Source organism: Argentina silus (assembly GCF_951799395.1).
Source record: "Argentina silus genome assembly, chromosome: 5".
NCBI classification, from domain to species: domain Eukaryota; kingdom Metazoa; phylum Chordata; class Actinopteri; order Argentiniformes; family Argentinidae; genus Argentina; species Argentina silus.
The window spans coordinates 9,146,030-9,168,726 of NC_139659.1; the positions used below are offsets into that span (position 1 = coordinate 9,146,030).

The 22,697-nt window shown below is 46.2% G+C and overlaps 1 protein-coding gene across 1 annotated transcript in view; it reads right to left on the reverse strand.

Moving 5' to 3' along the window:
• col5a1 (procollagen, type V, alpha 1) overlaps window positions 1-22,697 on the reverse strand; it is a 76,064-nt gene that overhangs the window by 8,793 nt on the left and 44,574 nt on the right. The window contains exons 13-57 of the mRNA XM_083670634.1: window positions 21,577-21,669; window positions 21,387-21,443; window positions 21,151-21,204; window positions 20,946-20,999; window positions 20,589-20,642; window positions 20,355-20,408; window positions 20,215-20,268; window positions 19,658-19,702; window positions 18,896-18,949; window positions 18,352-18,396; window positions 17,344-17,397; window positions 17,146-17,190; window positions 16,858-16,911; window positions 16,033-16,077; window positions 15,813-15,866; window positions 14,656-14,700; window positions 13,922-13,975; window positions 12,064-12,171; window positions 11,295-11,348; window positions 10,748-10,801; window positions 9,867-9,911; window positions 9,631-9,684; window positions 9,476-9,520; window positions 9,298-9,351; window positions 9,122-9,175; window positions 8,917-8,970; window positions 7,936-8,043; window positions 7,696-7,785; window positions 7,270-7,323; window positions 6,748-6,855; window positions 6,535-6,642; window positions 5,175-5,228; window positions 4,913-4,966; window positions 4,584-4,691; window positions 4,402-4,455; window positions 4,176-4,283; window positions 2,546-2,599; window positions 2,197-2,304; window positions 1,964-2,017; window positions 1,722-1,775; window positions 1,505-1,558; window positions 1,273-1,326; window positions 1,034-1,141; window positions 751-804; window positions 217-270 (exon numbers count right to left, since the gene is read on the reverse strand). Of these exons, the coding sequence (XP_083526760.1) occupies window positions 217-270; window positions 751-804; window positions 1,034-1,141; window positions 1,273-1,326; window positions 1,505-1,558; window positions 1,722-1,775; window positions 1,964-2,017; window positions 2,197-2,304; window positions 2,546-2,599; window positions 4,176-4,283; window positions 4,402-4,455; window positions 4,584-4,691; window positions 4,913-4,966; window positions 5,175-5,228; window positions 6,535-6,642; window positions 6,748-6,855; window positions 7,270-7,323; window positions 7,696-7,785; window positions 7,936-8,043; window positions 8,917-8,970; window positions 9,122-9,175; window positions 9,298-9,351; window positions 9,476-9,520; window positions 9,631-9,684; window positions 9,867-9,911; window positions 10,748-10,801; window positions 11,295-11,348; window positions 12,064-12,171; window positions 13,922-13,975; window positions 14,656-14,700; window positions 15,813-15,866; window positions 16,033-16,077; window positions 16,858-16,911; window positions 17,146-17,190; window positions 17,344-17,397; window positions 18,352-18,396; window positions 18,896-18,949; window positions 19,658-19,702; window positions 20,215-20,268; window positions 20,355-20,408; window positions 20,589-20,642; window positions 20,946-20,999; window positions 21,151-21,204; window positions 21,387-21,443; window positions 21,577-21,669 (2,877 nt within the window). The remainder of the gene's footprint in view (window positions 1-216; window positions 271-750; window positions 805-1,033; window positions 1,142-1,272; window positions 1,327-1,504; window positions 1,559-1,721; window positions 1,776-1,963; window positions 2,018-2,196; window positions 2,305-2,545; window positions 2,600-4,175; window positions 4,284-4,401; window positions 4,456-4,583; window positions 4,692-4,912; window positions 4,967-5,174; window positions 5,229-6,534; window positions 6,643-6,747; window positions 6,856-7,269; window positions 7,324-7,695; window positions 7,786-7,935; window positions 8,044-8,916; window positions 8,971-9,121; window positions 9,176-9,297; window positions 9,352-9,475; window positions 9,521-9,630; window positions 9,685-9,866; window positions 9,912-10,747; window positions 10,802-11,294; window positions 11,349-12,063; window positions 12,172-13,921; window positions 13,976-14,655; window positions 14,701-15,812; window positions 15,867-16,032; window positions 16,078-16,857; window positions 16,912-17,145; window positions 17,191-17,343; window positions 17,398-18,351; window positions 18,397-18,895; window positions 18,950-19,657; window positions 19,703-20,214; window positions 20,269-20,354; window positions 20,409-20,588; window positions 20,643-20,945; window positions 21,000-21,150; window positions 21,205-21,386; window positions 21,444-21,576; window positions 21,670-22,697) is intronic.

Consider the following 22,697-nt stretch of genomic DNA (forward strand, 5'->3'; position numbering starts at 1 on the left):
TGTCAAAACATCATTCACCTCATTAGCGGAATGATTCACCGCCCCGGGGTAAACCGCACATACAGTACACAATCAATAGGTGTGTAAACAGAGCGCTTAGTCAAGATCAACTTGAGCTTGTACAGAATCTCAGTGAAATGTATAGGGTTTACTGTACTATAGTAGTGAAATGTATAGGGTTTACTGTACTATAGTAGTGAAATGGAGGTGGCTCACCTTTTCACCTTTAACACCAGAATCTCCCTTCAAACCGGGTAATCCTGGAGGACCCTGTGGAGAGGAGAGAGAGGCGAGGAGAGAGGAGAGAGAGGAGAGGAGAGAGAGGAGAGGAGAGAGAGGAGAGAGGAGAGAGAGGAGAGAGAGGAGAGAGAGGCGAGGAGAGAGGAGAGAGAGGAGAGGAGAGAGAGGAGAGGAGAGAGAGGAGAGAGAGGCGAGGAGAGAGGAGAGAGATGAGAGAGGAGAGGAGAGAGGAGAGAGAGGAGAGAGAGGAGAGGAGAGAGAGGCGAGGAGAGAGGAGAGGAGAGAGAGGAGAGGAGAGAGAGGAGAGAGAGGAGAGAGAGGAGAGAGAGGCGAGGAGAGAGGAGAGAGAGGAGAGAGAGGAGAGAGAGGAGAGAGAGGCGAGGAGAGAGGAGAGAGGAGAGAGAGGAGAAAAAGAATGAGGATTGTTGCCACGTTTCAGACCTAATAAGACTATAATATAATATATGTAATATGGTTAGGGGTCAATAGTTAGTGGCTAACTCTTCTTACCATGGGTCCAGGAGGTCCGTCTGGGCCTGGGGAACCAGGAAGACCTTGTTCACCCTGCAGAGAACAAGACAAAGATCAATGCTATTATCATATTCACTGCTCTCCAAAAAGCATGATTGCTATCACATTATGATAACGTTAATCTTTTATGCTCTTGGAGTTGACAGTGACACTTCTTCTGGCTTCTGCTGGTATCTCTCTCCATAGTTCATGTGATTGTGTAATCATTGTCCGGTGACACACTGTAGTGAGAATTCAACATAGCAGAGCAGTTAGAACTTACAACTGGACCAGGGATACCCCTGAGGCCTTCAGAACCGGTCTTGCCTGGTGCTCCCTGGGGACCCACTGGACCTGTCTTGCCTTGTGGACCTTCCAGACCTGATTCTCCCTGTAGAACAGAACCACAACCAACACACAGGTCAGACGCTTGATGATGTCATGCTGATGAATTCAATGGTGGTAGGGGGGGAGGGATGGTAAGGAAACATGGGGAACTTGTATAAAGTTCATGATCCATACCTTGGCTCCCTTTTCTCCTTGCCTGCCCTCGGGTCCAGTAGCTCCATGGGGACCCTATACAGGAAAGAGAGAGAGAGAGAGAGAGAGAGAGAGAGAGAGAGAGAGAGAGAGAGTGTGAGGGGATGAGCAAGTGAGAACGAGGGAATGAAGATAAATAGGCCAGTTTTGAGAGGTCAGCTCTATGCTGAGAACAGAGAAGAAATAAATCAGCATTAAGAGTTGAAGTACTTACTCTCTTTCCTGGTGGGCCAGATGGACCAGACTCTCCGGTGGGCCCAGGAGAACCCTGGGAGGAAAGAGAAAAACATATGTTATGTCTGAGCATCATTATCACACACCATGCTAAGGAAGTGACTTGATGATTACTGGTCTTGTTAGTACTGTATGTTTGTGTGTGTGTGTGTGTTTGTTAGGGTTAGGGTTAGGGTTAGGGTGCGGTGAAGACTCACAGGTTGACCAGCCTCTCCATCATCTCCCTTGTCACCAGGAGGACCATCTAAACCCTAGAGGAGAAATAAAGAAACCCATTTGATGTCACACTGGCATGCTGTTGGATGAATACTTTGTGAGTTTTGATGAAAGTTGCCTAAAATGGATCTTTTCTAATATTTATTTTTACATTTTTTAACTAAACGCTTTTAACTAAAAATCTAAAATGCCACACCAAATATAATAAAGTTTCGATACTTACAGCCTGACCAGTCTCACCAGGGGGACCAGGATCACCAGGGAAACCGCTTGGACCCTGAAAATTAATATCAACATACATTATAGTACCTACTAATGATATTATGCGACACCATAAGACCATCTTACTCCATTGATATCTCATTAGACATCCCTACTCTGTCGTAACTCTATAGCTTTACATGGCTGTAACATCATGTGACTCATGACTAAAGACAGAACTGGAGAAGAACTTACAGGGCTTCCTTTGGGACCGTCATCTCCGGGGGGACCTTTAGGGCCAGGAGGTCCTGCAGAACCGGCAGGGCCGGACTCTCCCTTCTCTCCTCGCTCTCCTCTAGGACCCTGGGACAATGAACAGTGTGTTAGTGTGTTCATGGGGTGTTAGCATTTAAACAGTGTTGATACAGTATGTGGGGAGTAGTTTCTGTGTACACTGTGGTTATTGAAAATAAATGCACTGGTAATCTTATTATCATGCAATATCTCCTCTGTTATGGGGTGTTATTGTAGTGCTGTGGTCTGTGTTGAATGTGTTATTAATGGATATGAGTGTTATGGCAATGTTGTTGTTTTGTTGTCTTACTGGTGGCCCAAGTTCTCCCTGAAGACCTGGCTCTCCTGTTTCACCAGAATCACCCTGAGAGGTAGAGAGAGAGAGCGAGAGAGAGAGGGAGGGGAAAAAAAACATATTTCAGAAAAAAGGGCAGTAAACTAGGGCAGCTCTAGAAATCATATTTGCAACAGCCTCCCTGTCCCCATGGCCTTGGGGTCACCCACGCAAGTACAGAAAAAGATGACAAGCTCAGAAGTAGTTGGGCCTGAGCCGGGCAGAGAGTAGCGCCCTCAGGGTTCTCTCTGGACCCTGCCAATTCATCTTCCCCCCTTCTCTTGTCTTATTGGTCAGCGCTCCTGTCAGCTGGCCGAGGCCCCAGGCCCTACCGTTAGTCACTGTCACATAAGCCTGTCATAGGCCCCATCGAGAAATAAATGCTGTCCAATGCACGTGTTCCTACAGTAGATAAGATGTTTACCTAACTCTTGTCTGTGATGCAGGTAAGGAGGCGGGAGCCAGCTCCTTTCTGGGTCCAACTGGACTGTTTTTGTTGGGTTAAGCTGTGTTTGACAACCATAGTAGGTCTGCCTCAAGCGTGAACACAGCTATACGCACTAATACCCATCCAGAGCTTTAATGAGCATCTGGCTGCCTTCCCAAACTGCTCTTGTTGTTGTCAAGATATACACTCCAGACAGGCGAGAAAGCCTGTTTAAAAGGCATACCGTAAGTGGTTCTCCTGTTTTAGAACAAGCTTACACAGCTTGTGTTTTCTGTGAAACTCGATGTAGGGCCTGACTCCATTCTAATAACAGCCAAGGAGCAGCCTGGGTAAATGTGCTGAGAGCAGGGACGTTACAGGGATGTTAGAAGACAACCTCCTAGTCCTCACAGTAATACACAGGAGCTGTTTGCAAGCCCTGCCTAGTGTCTAACCCCCTCCAATAAAAGCTGCCAGATCAGCTCATGCTAGATAAACAGAAAAAGCATTGTGTTGAGATAAGCTTTTGTTTGGGGAAAGGATGGAAGAGTGGCCCACAGGGATCCTCTCAGGGGGCGAAGGTGATTCTATCGAGCGGCTCAGATAAAACAAATCACGCCGTCAACGCAGGCGAAAGTGCAGAGCAGAGTGCGGTCAGCAGGACCGCCGGCTGCCAAAGCGGGGCCTTTCATTATGCAACGGCACTGATGGCGAGCTCCCAACGCCAGCGCTGATTTTATAAGAGCCTATTTTAATAATGCATTCAGCATCTTAGCATTGTAAGTACAGTCGCTTTGAGTATTTATACACACTCTCTCCAGTGACCATAGTGCAGAGAGGGAGACAATCTTCCAATTAGATTGTCCGTGTGTTTGTCTCTCCCTCCACTTGACAATGAAAATGAGCCCCAGCCCATTCCAAACACAATCTGTCGAATAGCCGCATCAAATATTCATGCCGACAAAAGCCTTGCAAAAAGGAATTGAGTTGTAATCTAGAGTGCTTGCTGTACTCAAATGGACAATTTGCCAATTTGCCAATTGCCTTGCAAAGCATCTCTGTCTCTCTAAACACTATAAAATGCAGTCATATTGATTGATGAGACATTCTCTGTGACTGTTCAGAGCAATAGGGGAAATAAGTCTCCATTCCGGTGGGGTGTGTGAAAATGGACCTCACCTTCTCTCCAACAGATCCAGGGTTTCCAATGCCACCAGGGGGTCCCTGGGAGCCATCAGCTCCTGGGGGTCCTGAAGGGCCTCTGGGGCCAGGGGGACCTGGGGGGCCCTGGAAGGAGGAGAGGAGAAATGGAGTGATGCATCTGTGGCATAAAGCATCATGGATTCTAGGCTATACAACAAAGTGATATGCAACACTGTTCTGTTTTTTAGCTTAGTTCTCTTACCATCTGACCAACGTCGCCGGTTTCACCTTTCTCACCGGGAGGACCAGGCAAGCCCTGTGGTGAGGAAAGATAGGTTGTTTCAGTCGTCATCAACATCACACTGTTACAGTACAGACACATCATCTCACAGGTACTTGAATCAGGGGGGAACACAGACATCTCCCACTGGCTCTGGCTCTGACCTGCAGTCCCACTGGGCCTGGAGGTCCAGGGAATCCCCTGGATCCTTCATCTCCCTTCTGGCCAAACAGACCCTGCTGACCTCTGGGACCAGGCTCTCCATCAGCACCCTACACACCGGAGAGAGAGAGAGAGAGAGAGAGAGAGAGAGAGAGAGAGAGAGAGAGGCAGAGAGAGAGAGGCAGAGAGAGAGAGGCAGAGAGTGAATGAGGGTTAAGCAGCAGCACAGACCAGACTATTACTGACTGTGTGGCAGGAGGGGACATCACATATACAGTGTCTGCCTCCAGATAAGATGCAGTGGTGGGGACACGTTGGACTGGCCACTTACAGCAGGACCAGGGGCTCCAACAGGGCCTTGTGGACCAGTAGGACCGGGTGGACCCTGAGGAAGAGGAGGAGAATAGAGCAACCATCAACATACATTACTAATGACTATGTCTTCTAGTCATTTACAGTACAACACATGACTAGAACATTCATGAAACATTTATACGTACGTTTATGTGTGTGGGTGTTTACAAGAGATATGAAAATGAGTCCATACAAGTACTGGGCCATGTACATAAAAGTATGAATACATAATGACTTACATGTTCTCCTTTGTCCCCCTTGCTTCCCTTCTGGCCGGGCTCTCCAAGCTCTCCCTGGTGATTGGAACACAGTGAAAATGCACTTGAATGAATGCTTTCGTTCACCGCCCACTGAACTCCCTTTGAGTTTCAATGACTTCAGAATAACTAGAGCTCTCAGTTTTCATAAATGAGCACAAGTGTTATGGAGTGAACATTGATTTTGGAATACATTGACGGTGCATGTTTAAATTGCAGCAAGTGCTTAAGAGCGCAAACAGCTGCCATGACAACTGTCTGTCTACACTAAACTAATTTAGTGCCGAGGGTGACTTTATTCACCAAAAATGCATGATGATGCTTCATTTTGTAGTCAATCAAAGTATAGCTAGGTAAATACCACATAAAACACTTGGAGGTGAGTGTTGAGTCTAGTGAGTCACACACCAACGGCCACACCGAGATCCCATTGACACCCTGTTTACACCATGTTTCACAGAGAAGGTGCAGAACATCGCACCCCTTACGCATATTCAAATACCTTCACGGGCTCTAGGTGTTGGGAACGGTGGGAAAACAATGACTCAGACTACCTAAAACTAGAGAGGACGGCCACGTATTCTTCTGAAATAGCATTAACTCTTTTTAATAATGGCCTTAGAGTTGCTCGCTCCCTGTGGAAAGCCTCATCTAATGAGACTGTGTAAATATCAGGGAGCTCCTCATTCTCTGAACGGCAAACATCTCCCTATCGGTCCCTCTACAGCAAGGGAGAAGACTAAGGCCAGTTAAGAACTAAAGGAATTCCTCAAAGGATAATAGATTCAATTACAGCTGATCTGCCTGCAAATGTTTTTCTATGTGTGTGTGTGTGTGTGTTTGTGTGTATGTGTGTGTGTGTGTGTGTGTGTGTGTGTGTGTGTGTGTGTATGTGTGTGTGTGTGTGTGGGTGTGTGTGTGCGCATACATTATGTGTATTGGATTCACAACTTTGTGTGTGTGTGCGCCTGCATACTAATTGGAGCCCTCCTCCTCCACCTCCTGCTCTATCCATTCAGAATGAGACAAACAAATGAGTGACATAACGGGTTCACCTCTCTGGCAGCCATAACGACTTAAAGACCTGTCAGTCAGGGCAAACACTGGCTGTGAAATCCAGTCAGGCAGGATCAGAGTGAGTGAGCGCTTTGATCTTAATCATCAAGCTGTGTGTGTGTGTGTGTGTGTGTGGGTGTGTGGGTGGATGTGTGTGTGTGTCTGTGGGTCGGTGGGTGTGGTCATGTGTGTGTGTGTGTGTGTGTGTGAGAGAGAGATTGACGTCTGTCTTGATGTTAATCTTGATGTGCATCCAAGTGTTCTAACACATTTGTTTTTGACTCACCTTGTCTCCATCCTCTCCTGGGGGTCCGGTAGGTCCAGCGGGACCGGGAAGACCCACTGGTCCTTGGACACCATCTCTACCAGCAGGGCCTTGAGGTCCTTTCTCTCCCTACAACACATTGTTACATTACATCTTAGTCATTCAGCAGAGGCTAATCTTTACACAAGTAACATCATCAGAATGGGGATAGAAACATGCTGAACTGAGTCTTACCGGTCCACCCTTCTCTCCAGAGGGGCCTGGGGGTCCCTGTGGTCCGGGACGGCCGGGGAGACCGGTGGGTCCGGCTGGGCCAGCAGGACCACGCTCACCAGGAGAACCCTAAGGAACACACGGACCAGGTCAGTTCTGCTAAACCACACCGGGCTTCAGAACCATACAACAAACACACATCACACATACACACGCACACTACCACACTACCACACATCTCACAGGTTTCGAACATCTAGCAAAGGTAGAATTTGAACATCAGAATGCCAAAGCAATTCTACGAAATAGGTCAAACCTGCCATTACATAAGTTACGACAGTGTATGCATATCATTATGTTATGTAATGTACTGTACACTCGTACAACTGGGGGTGGGAACCTACAGAAGCAGGAAGCCCCTCTCATAGAGCCGGGTGTATGAGAACAAAACGCCGTGGAGGAAAGGGAGAGGGAAAGAGAGAGAAAGAATGGGAGAGAGAGGAGAGTGAAAAAAATGAGTTGTATGTGTTGATGTATACTCACAGCGGGACCAGGTGGCCCATTGGGGCCTTCATTTCCTTTCAAGCCGGCGGACCCCTGCAGAGAGAAAGAAGCCGTTTTAGAAAACAAACATGTTTTGGAGGAGGAAGCACATGTCCTTCCTACCGGAATCTCTCTTTCCTCGCCTGGATTCTCCAGTGATTGGTGAGAAAGCTCTGACGACAGGCATCATCATCACAAAACTCTTTGTTTGATACCATTCCTCATTCCATTCCATGCATTACAATGAGCCCGTCCTCCGATTTCTACCTCAACCAGCCTCCCCTGAGCTACAGTACATCTATAACTTTTCTGCGCTAGCCTAGACCCTTAGAATGAGAGAGTCCTAACTGAGGGCTGTTTATCTCATGGATAGAGGACAGAGGATGATGGGTACTGTAGTTGTTAGGGCACTCCAGCAGCACTCACCACTGGGCCGGGCAGACCTCTCTCTCCAGGGAAGCCTCTCAGACCAGGGGGACCATCCTTACCAGAGGGGCCAGCAGGACCTGGGTCACCCTGTAGAACACAACACAACACCGTCACTGACAGGAACACAGTACACGTTCATGACCATGATGGTGGTAGAAATACGGTTCAACATTTCTATACTCTTTATATCAAGTACTGCATGTTTATAATTGTAGTGGGGGGGGGGGGGATGCTCACCTTGGCTCCCTCCTTTCCAGCAGATCCAGGTAGACCCTGCTCACCGGGGGGGCCTGGTGGTCCAGGGTGTCCCCGATCTCCCATAGGTCCAGTCTCACCTGTGGGTCCCTGTTGATGGAGAGAGAGAGAGGGGGGAGGAGGGAGGGGGAGAGAGGGGCCGAAAGGTAGAGATAGGTGAGAGAGAGAGGTGTGGTGGAGGAAAGAGACAGGGAGAGGGGGGATGGAGATGGAGAGAAAGACAATATTTGGGTGAGACAAAAACGTAATGTCTGTATGTACCATATGAGTGAGTATGGGTGACTGTGTGTGTGTGTGTGTGTGTGTGTGTGTGTGTGTGTGTGTGTGTGTGTGTGTGTGTGTGTGTGTGTGTGTGTGAGAGTAAGAGGCCGGTAGTCACGAAGGCACCATTCGGCAGCATATCATCAATCCATATAATAATAATCTCGATTAGTATTAGGAGAGAAGAAGCTCTATAGTGGAAATGGCTGCTGTGCATGCCTAATGGATGAACAACCAAATGCTAACATCTAGGAGGATAAACAACACTAGCAGGCAGGGCCAGTGAGATATGCATATGAGAAAAGCACTTCTGTCAGCACAGAAAACATCACTAAAACCCAGCCCTATGAAAGCCTTACGACACCCTAATGACACCCTAATGACTGCTAATGACACCTTATGGCCACAATAAAATCATTATATTTCAAGCATATATAGTTTAGACAAGAGATAATAAACAGAATACTGTGTTCACTGATGTGCATACAAACAAGTAGGCATTCATTTTGTTCTCGTATCATCATCAATCAATGTGATCATCTACCGCATACTAGACAATGAGGATCCTTGCTGTCAAGACCAGTAATCATATACTGTGTGTAACACAAAGTCAAGCAGCAATGAAACAAACTTGGTATTCCTGCACATGTTTACCTCTGTCCATTGACAGGATATGTGTTTACGTTTTAACTGGCCACTCACCTGAGGTCCGACAACGCCTGGAGGTCCAGGGGGGCCAGTCTTGCCTTGGAAGCCCTGTACAGAGAAGAGAGGTATGTAGATATGTATGTAGAGGAGTGGTCAAGTACGTTACTGTACTGTATACTGTAGGTTGGTATGACTATGAGAGAGCAGTGACTCTTGTAGAAAGGAAAGGTACAAGACTAGTAACGTTGTGTTTACTCACAGTCTCCCCTCTCTGTCCAGGGTGTCCGGGCAGTCCGTCTTTCCCAGCGGGGCCCTAAAGAACACAGAGACATAGAACCTCAGAGCACAACTCTCACCTATAACATACAGTATACAGATAAGGTATAGCAAAGGACAGTCTGGTCCATTAGTGTTGTGTTTGTTTGTGTTACTTACAGGTGGGCCCTTTGGTCCGGGGAATCCTGTGGGTCCCTGAGGTCCTAGAAGACCCTGAAACAAACAACCACATCAGCCACTCAATCACTTCAATCTCTATCATGACAATTGAGAATGGATTATGATAAGAACGTCATGGATTATTTGGTATTTGGGTGCCAGACGCTACTGTACATACCCTCTCACCAGGGGGTCCTGGGGGGCCGTCACTTCCTGAGTTACCCTGAGGGGGAGGAGAAACAGGAAGTGTTCAGAGGGATTCAACCAATAGGCATTATGTCAATTTAAAGAATCGTGGAGGTTGTTGCCGGGTAAAAGGACACATTGACTGACCTTTGGTCCAGCTTTTCCTGTGGGTCCCCTTGGTCCCCTCTCTCCACGAGGTCCCTGGTGAAGAAAGGAGAAAAAAGAGGGGGAAAGTGAGGGAAGATCACAGATTACCTCTGGAGATGTCACTGACCTTTGATGACCCCCCCCCCCACTCCCCCCCAAGGCCCTTCTCCAGATGTGTCATGGCGGAAAACCATGTCAGCTGTCAGCATTAAAGGTAGAGAGAGTAAAAGACTTACCGTTGGTCCTCTCTGTCCTCTTGGCCCTGCCTTTCCTGCTGTTCCCTGTGCAAAACCAGAATAGATACAGGGGTCAAACACTGACACTTGAATGTATGTGAGACTGCCCCAATCATCTAACTAATCATCAAGTCATGAGATAACATCAGATCAGTGTTCTGACTAACATTGAGGCATACAGTGTATGTCCATTATAGGAGTAGGACTCTCTGCCTTATCCTGCCTCATACTGTATCAACCAACATGGCAAAGTTGTTTCATGTTCTCATCAGTTGTTCATTTGAGCACTGTATTTTTCATCATAAACACTGTGATAAATGCTACAACAAGGATATAATCCAATACAAAGCCTATTTCAATGATTTCACAGCCATATCAGTTACTGTATGCAAAATTAATGAAGAAACTGATTATGGCTTTGTGTGGGTTTTAGATTTACAAATGACAACAGTGAGACTAATGTGAATGCGACCAACATCCCTCAAGTCTGGGGGGTTCTGGCTCATAAACTTTCATGTTGTGTGAAGATAAAAAGCTTTGTGTTCCCTATTCCGCACATGTTGACAAACCATTACTCTCCCCACTAAACTAATGACTCATCCAAGAAAATGAAACGAGTGCGAGTTCCATAAAAAAAAGTGATAAATGACCTCTGGGTGGATTTCAATACATCTTAAAACTGGGTGGTGGATTTGCTAATGAAGAAACAGTCTTTTTGTCCTTGTACTAATCTTCTCTCTTTTAGTTAGAGGATAAAACTCCCCTGTGTGTTTTTAAACTGCAGTACCACTGTAGAAAGAGTTTGGTCTCTGACTATGGAGTATTTCTCCATACTTCTCTGGGGTGTGTACTGTGGAATACAAAAACTCTCTCTGACGTACCCGTGTTCCTTTCTCTCCGTTGGCACCGGGGAAACCTTGGAATCCCTGAGATCCCTGTGTTGGGGGGGGAGGGGGGGGTAGAGCGGAGAGAGAAAGAGAGAGAGAGAGAGTAAGATTAAATCCCTGGTTCATCAAAGGGAAAAGGAGATGGGGAGTGGTGTATAAAGTGCTGGGACAGCAGCGGTGCATTGTGAGGTGTGGGGAGTGGGCGGCTGACACCAAAAGGCATGGCTAAATCCTCCTCTCTTTGATCAGGGAGATTCAAATGTCCACCACTTGCGTCAGAGCGTTGCCCCGTCAAAGAGAGGCCGTGGGTGCGCCATCAAAAATGTCATGTTTCATCAAGGGGCCTTTCAGATACACACATTCAGATACACATACACACACACTCACTCACTCGCACGTACACACACACAAGGCCCCAAGTGATTATGAAAGCGTAGACCTCTGTGATCAGGATGCTACCCTGAGGGTTTGACTAAAACTTGTTTAAGCTTAGGGAGAGATCAAGAGGAAATTGATATTTGGTCAGGAAGGTGAAACTTACCTTTGGTCCTTGTCTTCCTGGGTAACCTGGCAACCCAGGAACACCAAGTTTGCCCTATAAAAAAGGAAAGGAAAAAGGAAAAAAGAAAAAAGTCACAAATCTATTTGTTTGTGTTAATAATTACTAATGTAATGAGTATATGTTTTGTATCTCCTCATTGTATGGTCCTGTCTTTTCTAGTAGCCCTATTCTAGGTCATACTGAAGCCAATCTATTTTGTTTCCTGCTTTACATGGGCGGGGATCAGGAGGGCAAAACTGGTTCTCGCAATGTTCCAATTCTTAGGAAATAAATCCTCAGAGGTACTAAATTATTCTAAATTATAATGAGAGTGGAGATTCCCACAGGGAAAAAACAAACATGTGCTTTGGGAAAAAAAGAGTCCCTGTTTTAATGAAAAGAAAACAAGGTCACCCTCGACCAAGTTGTACGTTTCTCGGGTTACAGACCCAAATGTCTACTTTTATAGAGAAATGTGCAGACGACAGCTAAATTGGTGTGTGTATGCTATTCTATTCTGTTAACAGGCATTCATTAGTAGATTCATTAGTAGGAGAGGAGCAGTTGAGGAATACTTCAGCTATATCTAACTCTTCATATAAGTGTATGTGAGGGGCAGTAGACGCTGGAGGAGGTAGAGATCGGAGGACGGAACAGAATGAGGACTAGTGTTTGATACCATTCCTCATTCCATTTTCTTTTTTTCCCCCGATTTCTACCTCCACTAGCCTCCATTGGTGACAAGTTGGTCGCAAGAACAACATCTCACCTTTTCACCACTGGGACCGAGAGGACCAGAGTCTCCAGGGAGACCAGAGCGACCCTTGGGACCCTCTGGACCATCCTCTCCTCTGGGTCCTGCAGGTCCGAGCTCACCCTAGACACACACACGCACACACACACACACACACACACACACACACACACACACACACACACACACACACACACAATCATATTATCGTCTCTCATTACTTATTGCGTATTACCCATATCCTTGCTTCTAATCACATCATATCGTCACATATCCTGCCATACCATATCTTGCCCTCATACATACTCAGGAACTAGAGAGGGCTGTATAGAACAGCCACCTTCACTCTATTTAAGTCCTAACACTCTCTCCCATTGGTCCATGCAGGCCGTTAGCCTATGAGTGTGTAGCGGCAGTGATGTTGGTTAAAGAATTAAATGAGGCTATTTCCCCTGCTGTCAGCTCTGTCTGGGCGATACTATAAGAGGCCTTTTTATTGCCTGCCTCTGTGAGTGTATTCTTCCTCTTGTGGGTTTGTAGAGGCACTCCGAGGCTCCACTCTAAACGGCAGGGCACAAACCCGCTCTGACAACCAGGCGTTACCACGGCGACCCAGCAGAGCATGAACAGTCCCCACTTCCAGGCTCACATTCACTCGCACACACTTTTGCTAGCTGAAACACATTCATGCATATACACACGTACAAATGCACAGACACGTGCATGTGCATGAGCACGCACACGCACACGCACACACACACACACACACACACACACACACACACACACACACACACACACACTCACACACACACTCACACACAAACACACACACACACACACACACACACACACACACACACACACACACACACTACTTACCTCAAGACAACTCTTTCTGCTTGGCACACAAACAAAAAGCTCATCAAGTAATCTCTCTTACACACACACACACTTATACACACACTCATAAGCACACAATGAGACATTTAGATTCCGGTCCATGCTGGGTGCCTCCTCTTGAGCGCTGGGCCCTCTCAAATCCTTATCCTTTCATCAGGATCCTCTACAGTGCATCTCCAGAGAAGGACAAGCCCTTGTCTTTCTCTCCGTTTTGAAGTGGTTTAAGCTTGCATTGATTTCTCTGTTCTCCCTCTCCTCTCCTCTAAAGACAGGATGGTCAGGGGTTGGGGGTGCTGTGTTTGAAGTGAGGGCCAGAGCTGGTCTTGTTTCTCACTTAAAAAGTCTGTTTTCAGTGACTTGACAGTCGGAGTAAATCTCTGACGCAGAGAGGGATCTATTTCTGGGTTTACTTGTCAATCTTCTGATTTTGTCTAAAAGAGGTCGGCTTGTTGTAAATTGAGTTATAGGAAAGGTGTTTTCTCATTGACATTTATACAGGCACACAACCATGCATGCATTTACACACGCACACACACACACACACACACACACACACACACACACACACACACACTTGCTAGGGCTGGCCACAGGAACAGTCAGTGTTTGCTCATTACCAATAATTCCAGTGATTTAGCAGTCACAGTGACTTCATCCAATAGCGACAGAAGAGAAGGTGGGGATCAATACATTCGATCAGTTTAAGTAAAGGTTACCTCCCCTTGGACCTCAGGACTCTAAACAACTATAACAATTGAGAATTTCTATTGTGTGCAAAAAAGACAAACTGTCTTTTCTATTCTTCAACATAACCCTTTTAAGGTGGTGCAACATCCTAGTCAGAATAAATGGGGTGACAGAACACATTTGCTTGCTCTGGTGGGTAGATATATAGAACGTATTTGTTAGATGTCCAGCTACTGTATGGTTGACAGCATTTGAGGAAAGTCAAAATGGCAGAATGTCTTACCCTGTCACCCTTGATACCCATATCTCCCTTGAAGCCAGGGAATCCGTCTTCTCCCTGGAAGGACAAGAAACAATGGGAGAGAGAGAGAGAGAGAGAGAGAGAGAGAGAGAAGAATGTGAGAGAGCAATATGGGGGAAAGGGGTGTTAAGAAACTTCAATAGCTTAGATTAGCCACCAGCAATCCATTGTTGGAGAGCAGTGAAAAGCAATGTCACACATGTGATGTAACACAGCTTTCATTTAGAGAACACACGTACAGCAAACACACACACACACACACACACACACACACACACACACGGACACAGATGTAACAGCCTTGTGGCAGTCCCTGTTGCCATAGAAACGCTCAATCTCTTTTCCCCTAAGAGCAGTAGGATAGCCTGAAATTCATGGGGATCTACAACATATCACCATAATCATCATCACCATCGTCATCATCATCATCACTGATAAATATGTTCATATTCCTATTGGTCACATTATGAGATTTGCCCATTCAAGGGGGAGAGGAAGATCACACACACACACACACACACACACACACACACACACACACACACACACACACACACACACACACACACACACACACACACACACACACACACACATACATACACACATACATACACACACACACACACACACACACACACACACACACACACACTCATACACACATACACACACACACACACACACACACACACACACCTGTACTAGTTTCTTACCTTTTCACCCTTGCCTCCTTTTAGTCCTCGTACTCCATCGGCTCCCTGTGAAGCAGTAGAGACACAGCCAGGTTCTTTAAGTAGGTCTGTTAGAAACACGCTGCATCCGTACACGCACACTCTTAACAACAACAACAACAACAACAACAACAAAGGTAGCGCTCTCATATCAGAAGCTGCTTCATGATAACAAAAGAACATTACTGTACGATAACAAAGCTACCAGCCTTTGAACAGCAGCGTACAGGAGATAAATTAATATTCCTTTGACAGGAGCGTAACGATAACAATGTTCAGAGCATAGATTCTTTATCTGTGGTTCAGAGTTTGGAGTGGAGCATGACATCACAGCGTGACGTAAAGTACCATACAGGTAACAGTGTGTTCATGCTTGTATGCAGGTCATGTCCGAACGATAGCCGCGATTCTATTATCTAGAACCTGTGAGGTTCACACAGTCTGGCCACAATGACACAGTCAGCCTGGCGTGATCTGTGGGGGTTTTAGTCTGAGTTTTAGCCATGAGCCTATGTTCCTCCATAGGTGGTGTAATTAGTTTGGCCCCTCAACCCCTCTCTGCAAGGATCATTTGATGAGTTTCCTTTTGTCTCTGCTGTATTATGAATTGGTAATTACCAAGGATCAGGGGGGAGTGCTGACTCCTATGGGGGCTTCAGTGTGTGTGTGTGTGTGTGTGTGTGTGTGTGTGTGTGTGTGTGTGTGTGTGTGTGTGTGTGTGTGCGTGTGCGTGTGCGTGTGTGTGTGCGTGTGTGAGCTTCAGTCCCAGGACCTCTCACATGAGTTATGAGTTTGGCAGAGATTAACCTCAGCTCTTAATCAATGTGTCATACAGCCCTACATGCTACATCCACTCATGTGGTGTCTAGCAGCAAAAAGATGTCCGGACAGAACTCACACAATATGCAGGAATTTTCCGAAAAATGTATACTGTACAGTAGTCACAGTAATATTACAGGCCAAATCCTATTCAATGTTTGGTCCACAGTGTATGAACAATAATGAGATTCAGAGGAACACTGAAACACACAATGACAGAGCAGGAAAGTTCCATTGATAACATTGTGTCCACACAATGTGGAGGTGAGAGTGAATTAATCACAGGGGCTGATGGGACATTGGGGGCGTAGATCACTCACCTTCACGCCTCGGGGGCCAGGATAACCGATTGGTCCTTGAGGGCCAGCAGGACCCTGGAGGAAGACGAATGTGTGGAGAATGATTATATTACACATTAATGTAAATATGTAATATGCAAATACTGTTGGTTGTTTGCAGAGGGACAGAGACAAATGGGAGAAACACAGAGAGGGTGATAGAGAGATAATACAATTTAACGATGAAGAGGGAGAAACTTACCAAATGCCCTTTCTCTCCGGAAGGTCCTTCCTTTCCAGGGTGACCCTATGAATTATTAACATAATCATTAATAGTGGTTCATGCAGGTATAATTAGGATCATAAATCTGACACTACTCCCTATTATAAGAGGATTACATTGTAAAATCATCTCAGGATGTGTCTCACAGGAAAAGGCCATTTGAAATAAAAGCCTTGGGAGTTCAATCTCATTTGGGGTTTATCTTTAATGCATACTATTATACAAGCACTATAGGCTATTACATGGCTCTTAAAGTGTCCATATTCCTGATGTAACACACACACACACACACCCGCCCACACGCACGCACGCACGCATACACATACATACATACACACACTAAAGAACGACTGAAAGAACGGCTGAGGGAAATTGATTGTGTTCCCTTAGAGATGAAGAGCTCTGCAATTTCTTCTAAGAGGGTTTTGCAGATGAGAGGGAAGGAGGGAGAGAGGGATGGAGACAAAGAGGCAGACAAGAGAAGAGAGGATGAATAAAAATAGGGGGGGGGGGGGGCATTGCCACTTAAAATAGATATCGAAAGCCATTAGAGGATCGCGTGTTATCACAGGGGAATACAGAGACTGACGCTGCTCTCATCTGTCTCCTTCCTCCTTCTTACTCTCTCTCTTTCTCTCTCTCTCTCACGCATACTCTTTCCCTCTCCTGGTTCCCTTACTCTCTCACTCACTCTTCCCCACCTGCCACCTGCCACATTCCAAGTCCCACCTGGCCATAGCACAGGTGTTCCCAGTGAGGAGGAGGGGGAGGAGAGATGTGTGTTCGTGGTGTTTACACACTTACCGGGGGACCGTCGGCTCCTGGCATTCCAGGCAGTCCTGGCTTTCCGGTTGGACCCTGAGGAGAGGAGCAGAGAGCGGAGGAGAGAGGATGTCAGCATACAAAGACAAACAGACAAACAGACAAACACATGAGACGGTGGAAACACAAACACAAACACAAGTCACTTCAGCTATTCAAATAGAAAGCATTTAAACTGTGCGTTGGAAAGCTGCGCTGTAGGAAATATCGACTAAGAAGGATATCATCACAGTACAATAGTGTTATTGTTATCTGTGTGAATGCCCTTACCTTCTCTCCTGGGGGTCCGATGGCACCCTGAGGCCCTGGCAGACCCTGTGGAGGAAAGACAAGACACTCATGAGAACATCTCATTAGAAGTGAGTTGAACTTGCACCATACTGGGTGTGACTACATAATGGCCTACCCATGGAGGAGGCTTGTCTCATGACTTGCCATAGTGGAGATATAACATGTGCTTCTACTAACCTGAGCACCGGGGTTGCCTTGCTGTCCGGGAGGTCCAGGCTCTCCTTGTGGTCCCTATGACGGGGAAAACACATTGTTTTATTTAATCTACAGTATAGGACATTTACAATACATTTCCTCTCGGTGTGAATAAACCAGTAATGTGGGAACAAGGTAGGTTTAAAAGGTAGAAAATATTGAGGATTGCACTGGAGAAAGGCTGAGTAGAGTCTGACTGAGTGGATGTTAGATTGAGTCAGTAACGCTGCATTATTACCTTCTAACATGGAGACAGGCTATAACTCTAGACTGAGGTTATTGTGCCCTTTGTAGTCTGCTTTGGCTAGACACACACACACACGCACACACACAAGCACGTCGCACGCATGCGCATGCACACACATACACACACACACACACACACACACACACACACACACACACACACACACACACACACACACACACACACACACACACACACAAACACTTTCCTAATGAAAGAAACTGCTGAACCTCAAACTCAAATGCCTCGCCTCCCAGATAATTGACAATCAATTATGTTCCTGAGTCGAAGAATCTTCCATCTCTACCTAATTGGAGCATTCCCAGCGGAGACAGTTCTCCAGCCAGGCATTCTCTCATTAAGGCCAGCCGCTCCCAGAAATGGACTCGGAATAATACACTTGGCCATGGTGGATCTTCTCAAATGGGACTCAATAGAGTCAGTCTATTCTTCATTAGGGGCAGATAGTCTTCTGAGTGTGTGGCTATGTTTGTGTCTAAATAAGAGTTTATGAAACGATACTTTGTGTTTTAGGGCGAAATAGAGTAGAAGAGAATGAAATGATGAACCTTGAGTAATGGAGAGAGTGTGAAGGAGGTGTGTGTGTGTGTGTGTGTGTGTGTGTGTGTGTGTGTGTGTATGTGTGTGTGTGTGTGTGTGTGTGTGTGTGTGTGTGTGTGTGTGTGTGTGTGTGTGTGTGTGCGTGTGTGTGTGTCAACATAGGTGATTCACACACTACTTACAAGGTTTCCTTTGGGTCCAGGGTGGCCATCACTTCCGGTAACACCCTGCAACAGATCATATAAACACAGTCTTCAGCTGGTGCGGTGAGAACACTGACACACACCACAAACACTCTGAGGTGTTCTGCAGCCTTGTGGGTTCATTTATCATATCAATTAACTTCAACTCTAACATGTTCTCTAAACAAGAAGAGATTTCCCTCATGTCAAAAGATGCCAGAAGGTAGACTGGAATACAGATAACCACCACCAGAGATCTGAGCTTAATGTAACTGGCCATGCTTGACATGATGGAATGTGAGTGTGAGGTATGTGTTGGTTTCAACCTACTGAATTTCCCTAGAGGTGTTACTTGTACCATCCTTTGTTTGTATTGATATGTGCTGGGGAGAATAATTCTCTCTATAAACAATAAATCTGATTGTGAATGACACATAAGAGAGAGAGAGAGAGAGAGAGAGAGAGAGAGAGAGAGAGAGAGGGGGGGGGGGGGGGAGGTGGCGGGTTTGGGGGGTGTAGGGGTAGCGGAGTGTTTCACACTCACAGGGGGTCCAGGGGGTCCCTGAGGTCCCTTTGGTCCCAGCAAACCACGTGGTCCCTGGGGAGTGAGAAAAAAAAGTGTTAAATGGCATCAAAGACATGTTTCAATTTAAAATTTGTAGCAATGTGCAATGACAAATGTTTATAATATTCCACATGAATTTGTGTAACATGTTTGTAAAATGACATGAATAATGCAGTGAATTCAAATATGTGCTATATAAACAGGCTATGTGCTTTTATTTCTTCTTCTCTTGTGTCTATCGCTACTTCACTACTGCCCTGTGCTTTGACTGTTTCCTCTCAGGTAACGTGACTCAGAAAACAAGGAATGGAGCACCACCTGGTGGTAAATCTGAATTATTGCAGTGGATATTCAAACACCAATGGTACAGTCCTCTCTCTCCATCTCTCTCATTATTAATTGTTCTCTGTCTCTGTCTCACAGCCTAATTATCAAATACACACACAGCACCTCTGTAACTGCACCTGAGTGTCATAAACTGTAGACATAAATTAACGAGAACGTATCTACCAAAATCTGCTTTCTGGGAATATACCACCACCCTTACAGTATCTGTGGACTACACTATGGATTCCACTGAAGCAAAAAAGCCTAAAACGGTTAGATAAACCAATCCATTTCAGTGTGTACTTAGTGTATGAGTGGCCCTGACCAGATCCTGTGTAACATTAAGGTTGTTAGAACAGGATTTGAACTTCCTAAATCTGTGTGAGAATGAGAGGGTTAAAGGTCATTACTCACTGATTCACCAGGCAGACCCCGTGGCCCAATCTCTCCATCATCTCCCTGAGGTACAGGAGAAGCCATGGTTAGATTGTGGAGTAGGAGGATAGAGGGAAAGGGAGCGGGAGCGGTGTGATGGGGGGGGGGGGGGTACAGTTGGAAGAGTGAGGTGTGAGTGAGGCAGGGTAGAGTGGAGATGAGAGGAGGAAGAGGTGAAAGGAGGAGGAGAATGTCACAGAAGGAGAAGAGGCAGGTCGACTCAGACAGGAGTCACGTCCGCCCTCCTGCTGTCTCTCATCAATGACAGACGCCAGACACCGAGATCACACACTGACTTATCTCACACACACACACACACACACACACACACACTCCGAGACAACACACACGAAGACCAAACTCACACTCACTCACACCACAAAAAGGCTCACACCACACCCACACACATACACACTCACACACACAAACACATCATAAATAGGCTACATATGTGAAAACAACAGGTGGGAGGATAGGAAGAGGCAGGGAAGAGGTGGAGAGATACTGAGGGTGGAGAACAGATGGTATATGCTCACTCTTTCTCCATCCTCTCCTGTGGGGCCGGGAGGTCCATGGGGTCCAGGTTCACCCTACAGGAATAAACACAATCACAGATCAGTGACACAGACACACACACACACACACACACACACACCAATGAGACAATGTGACTTACTCTGTGTCCCTTCTCACCGGGCAACCCTGCCAAACCATCAAAGCCTCGGTCACCCTGATAAACAAACAGAGACAAAGAGAGAGAGAGAAAGAGAGGGGTGGAGAAGGGGAAAGATACAGTAACAGCTGTCAGAGTTGCTCTTTCTATGATTCAGGAAATGTATGTAAATATAATGCTGTGGGAAAGAAACAACAAATGTCATGGCAACTGGTGCAGTGATGGCGATTATGATACCTTAGTCCCTGTCTGTCCAGGCATGCCTCTGGCACCATCAGACCCAGCACGTCCCTGAGAACCCAAACAAGACACACACACATTATTACAACACACTCCTCCTGTCAACAGTTACATCTGCCTTATTAACACAGCACTAAGGGGGTACCTGTCCTTTTAAGATCAATGGGATATAAGGACGCTACGGATGGGTTACTGTACGTTTCAACTAAGGATCTGCGTGGACTTTGATGACGTCAGTGCTTAGGGACACGTATGTTACTGTACACGTTCGACCTATGTGTAGCCTCTGGTATGGAGGACTGGCATCTCCGTAAGGTCGACTCATTGTGATTGGCACGGTGGCAGCACACTTACCCGTCTACCAGGCTTTCCGGTGGGTCCCGAAGAACCCAAGGGGCCGCGAGGTCCCTGAAATAGAGGAGAACATTACTGGAGAATCCAACAAGAAAGAACTCTTAGTGAAGAACCGTGCCTTGGATCTGTAACGAGAACCCTTGGACTTCAACATGAGGGCGACGCAAAAGCGACAGTTCAGCAGAGCCCTGAACATCTCTCTTACCTGTGGACCACCCTCTCCAGACTCTCCCTTCAGTCCAGACCCACCAGGATTACCCTGAGGAGACAACAAACACACTATGGTCACACAATGCTAATGACTATCATCAGATCTTCATGCACCTATATCATGGGGATCCATCAACTAAGACGATAGGAAAAGAGTATGTGTGTGCGTGTGTGCGTGTGTGCGTGTGTGTGTGTGTGTGACAGGGGAGATGAAGGTGCTACAGTACATACCAGAGGACCTGGTCTACCAGTCAAACCCATGGGGCCTGTGGGACCACGCATCGCCAGCTGTGGAAAGAAGGACAACAAAGTTAAGTAAAATGTGAAGATGATTGGCCTATGTTGCCTGTGTGTGTGTGTGTGTGTGTGTGTGTGTGTGTGTGTGTGTGTGTGCATGTGTGTGGTATATATAAACTCTTACCCTAGCCTGTTGCATGATGGCTTGCATCTGAGCCTCCTGTGCTGACACAGCAGGTCCCTTCTGTCCAGAGTCGGATCCAGAGCTGAACCGGAACTATGGGTGAAATCAGAGCTCAGAACCGAGACTCACGCCAATGAAACAACTGCCCAACTCTGACACACTCAAACAGGAGGTTTAGCCTTATGTAAGCAGATACATGGACAAAATACAAAGCAGAGACCTGCAAAGCAGAGAGAGACCAACAGGCTTACATGCTAAGAAATACATATCCTACAAACTGAATGTACAAAAAAAAACAGACAAAAAAACAGAGCATTCTGTTCATAAAAGCTATTGAATAAAATAATTCAAAATCTAAGCTTGCCTTACATTACAACTGTTCAGTTGTTAAACTTCATAGCTCATACATCCATTACACGTGCTTACTCTCCTCGGTACAGGCTTTAAGCCTATCCTGACATCTTGTGGCAAAATAGGGGTAGTACACTATAGGGAAATTACAGAACATGGTGCATGGACTTCTAGACCAACATCTGGAGTTAGGTTACTGAACAGCCTCCTCTGCAGGATTACTGTTGTTTTTGGAACGAATAAACAACACAACAGTGAAACAATGGGGTGGGTCTGCCACCATAACCTTGACAATGTAACTATGGAGAACAATAACAACATGAAATACGTAACACCAGGCCAGCTGCTCTTCATCTGCCAGACCGTACTGTATTCTTACCCATAACCCTCTCTCAATCTAGGTTCATCTGTTTTATATATATTCTCTGTCAATATCTCGACAATTGTACTATCTCCACCACAATCTCTCTCTCTCTCTCTCTCTCTCTCTCTCTCTCTCTCTCTCTGGGACACTGTGTGATACTCTTTTTTGACAGTACACAGTGCTCAGCACCAATTTAGGTCCACAATTGCCAGGGACAGAGAAAACAGAATCTCGCCTCTCTGGGGAGGCTGGTCATTCTCACACAAACCAACCAGACAGAGATCCAACCATGCCCACAGAGAGAGATAAATTTGAATCACGGCCCAGCAGAAGACAGAACTTTCATACAAATAGGGCCTAACATCTAAACTCATGATCCTACACCACAACTAGACCAAGAACAAAG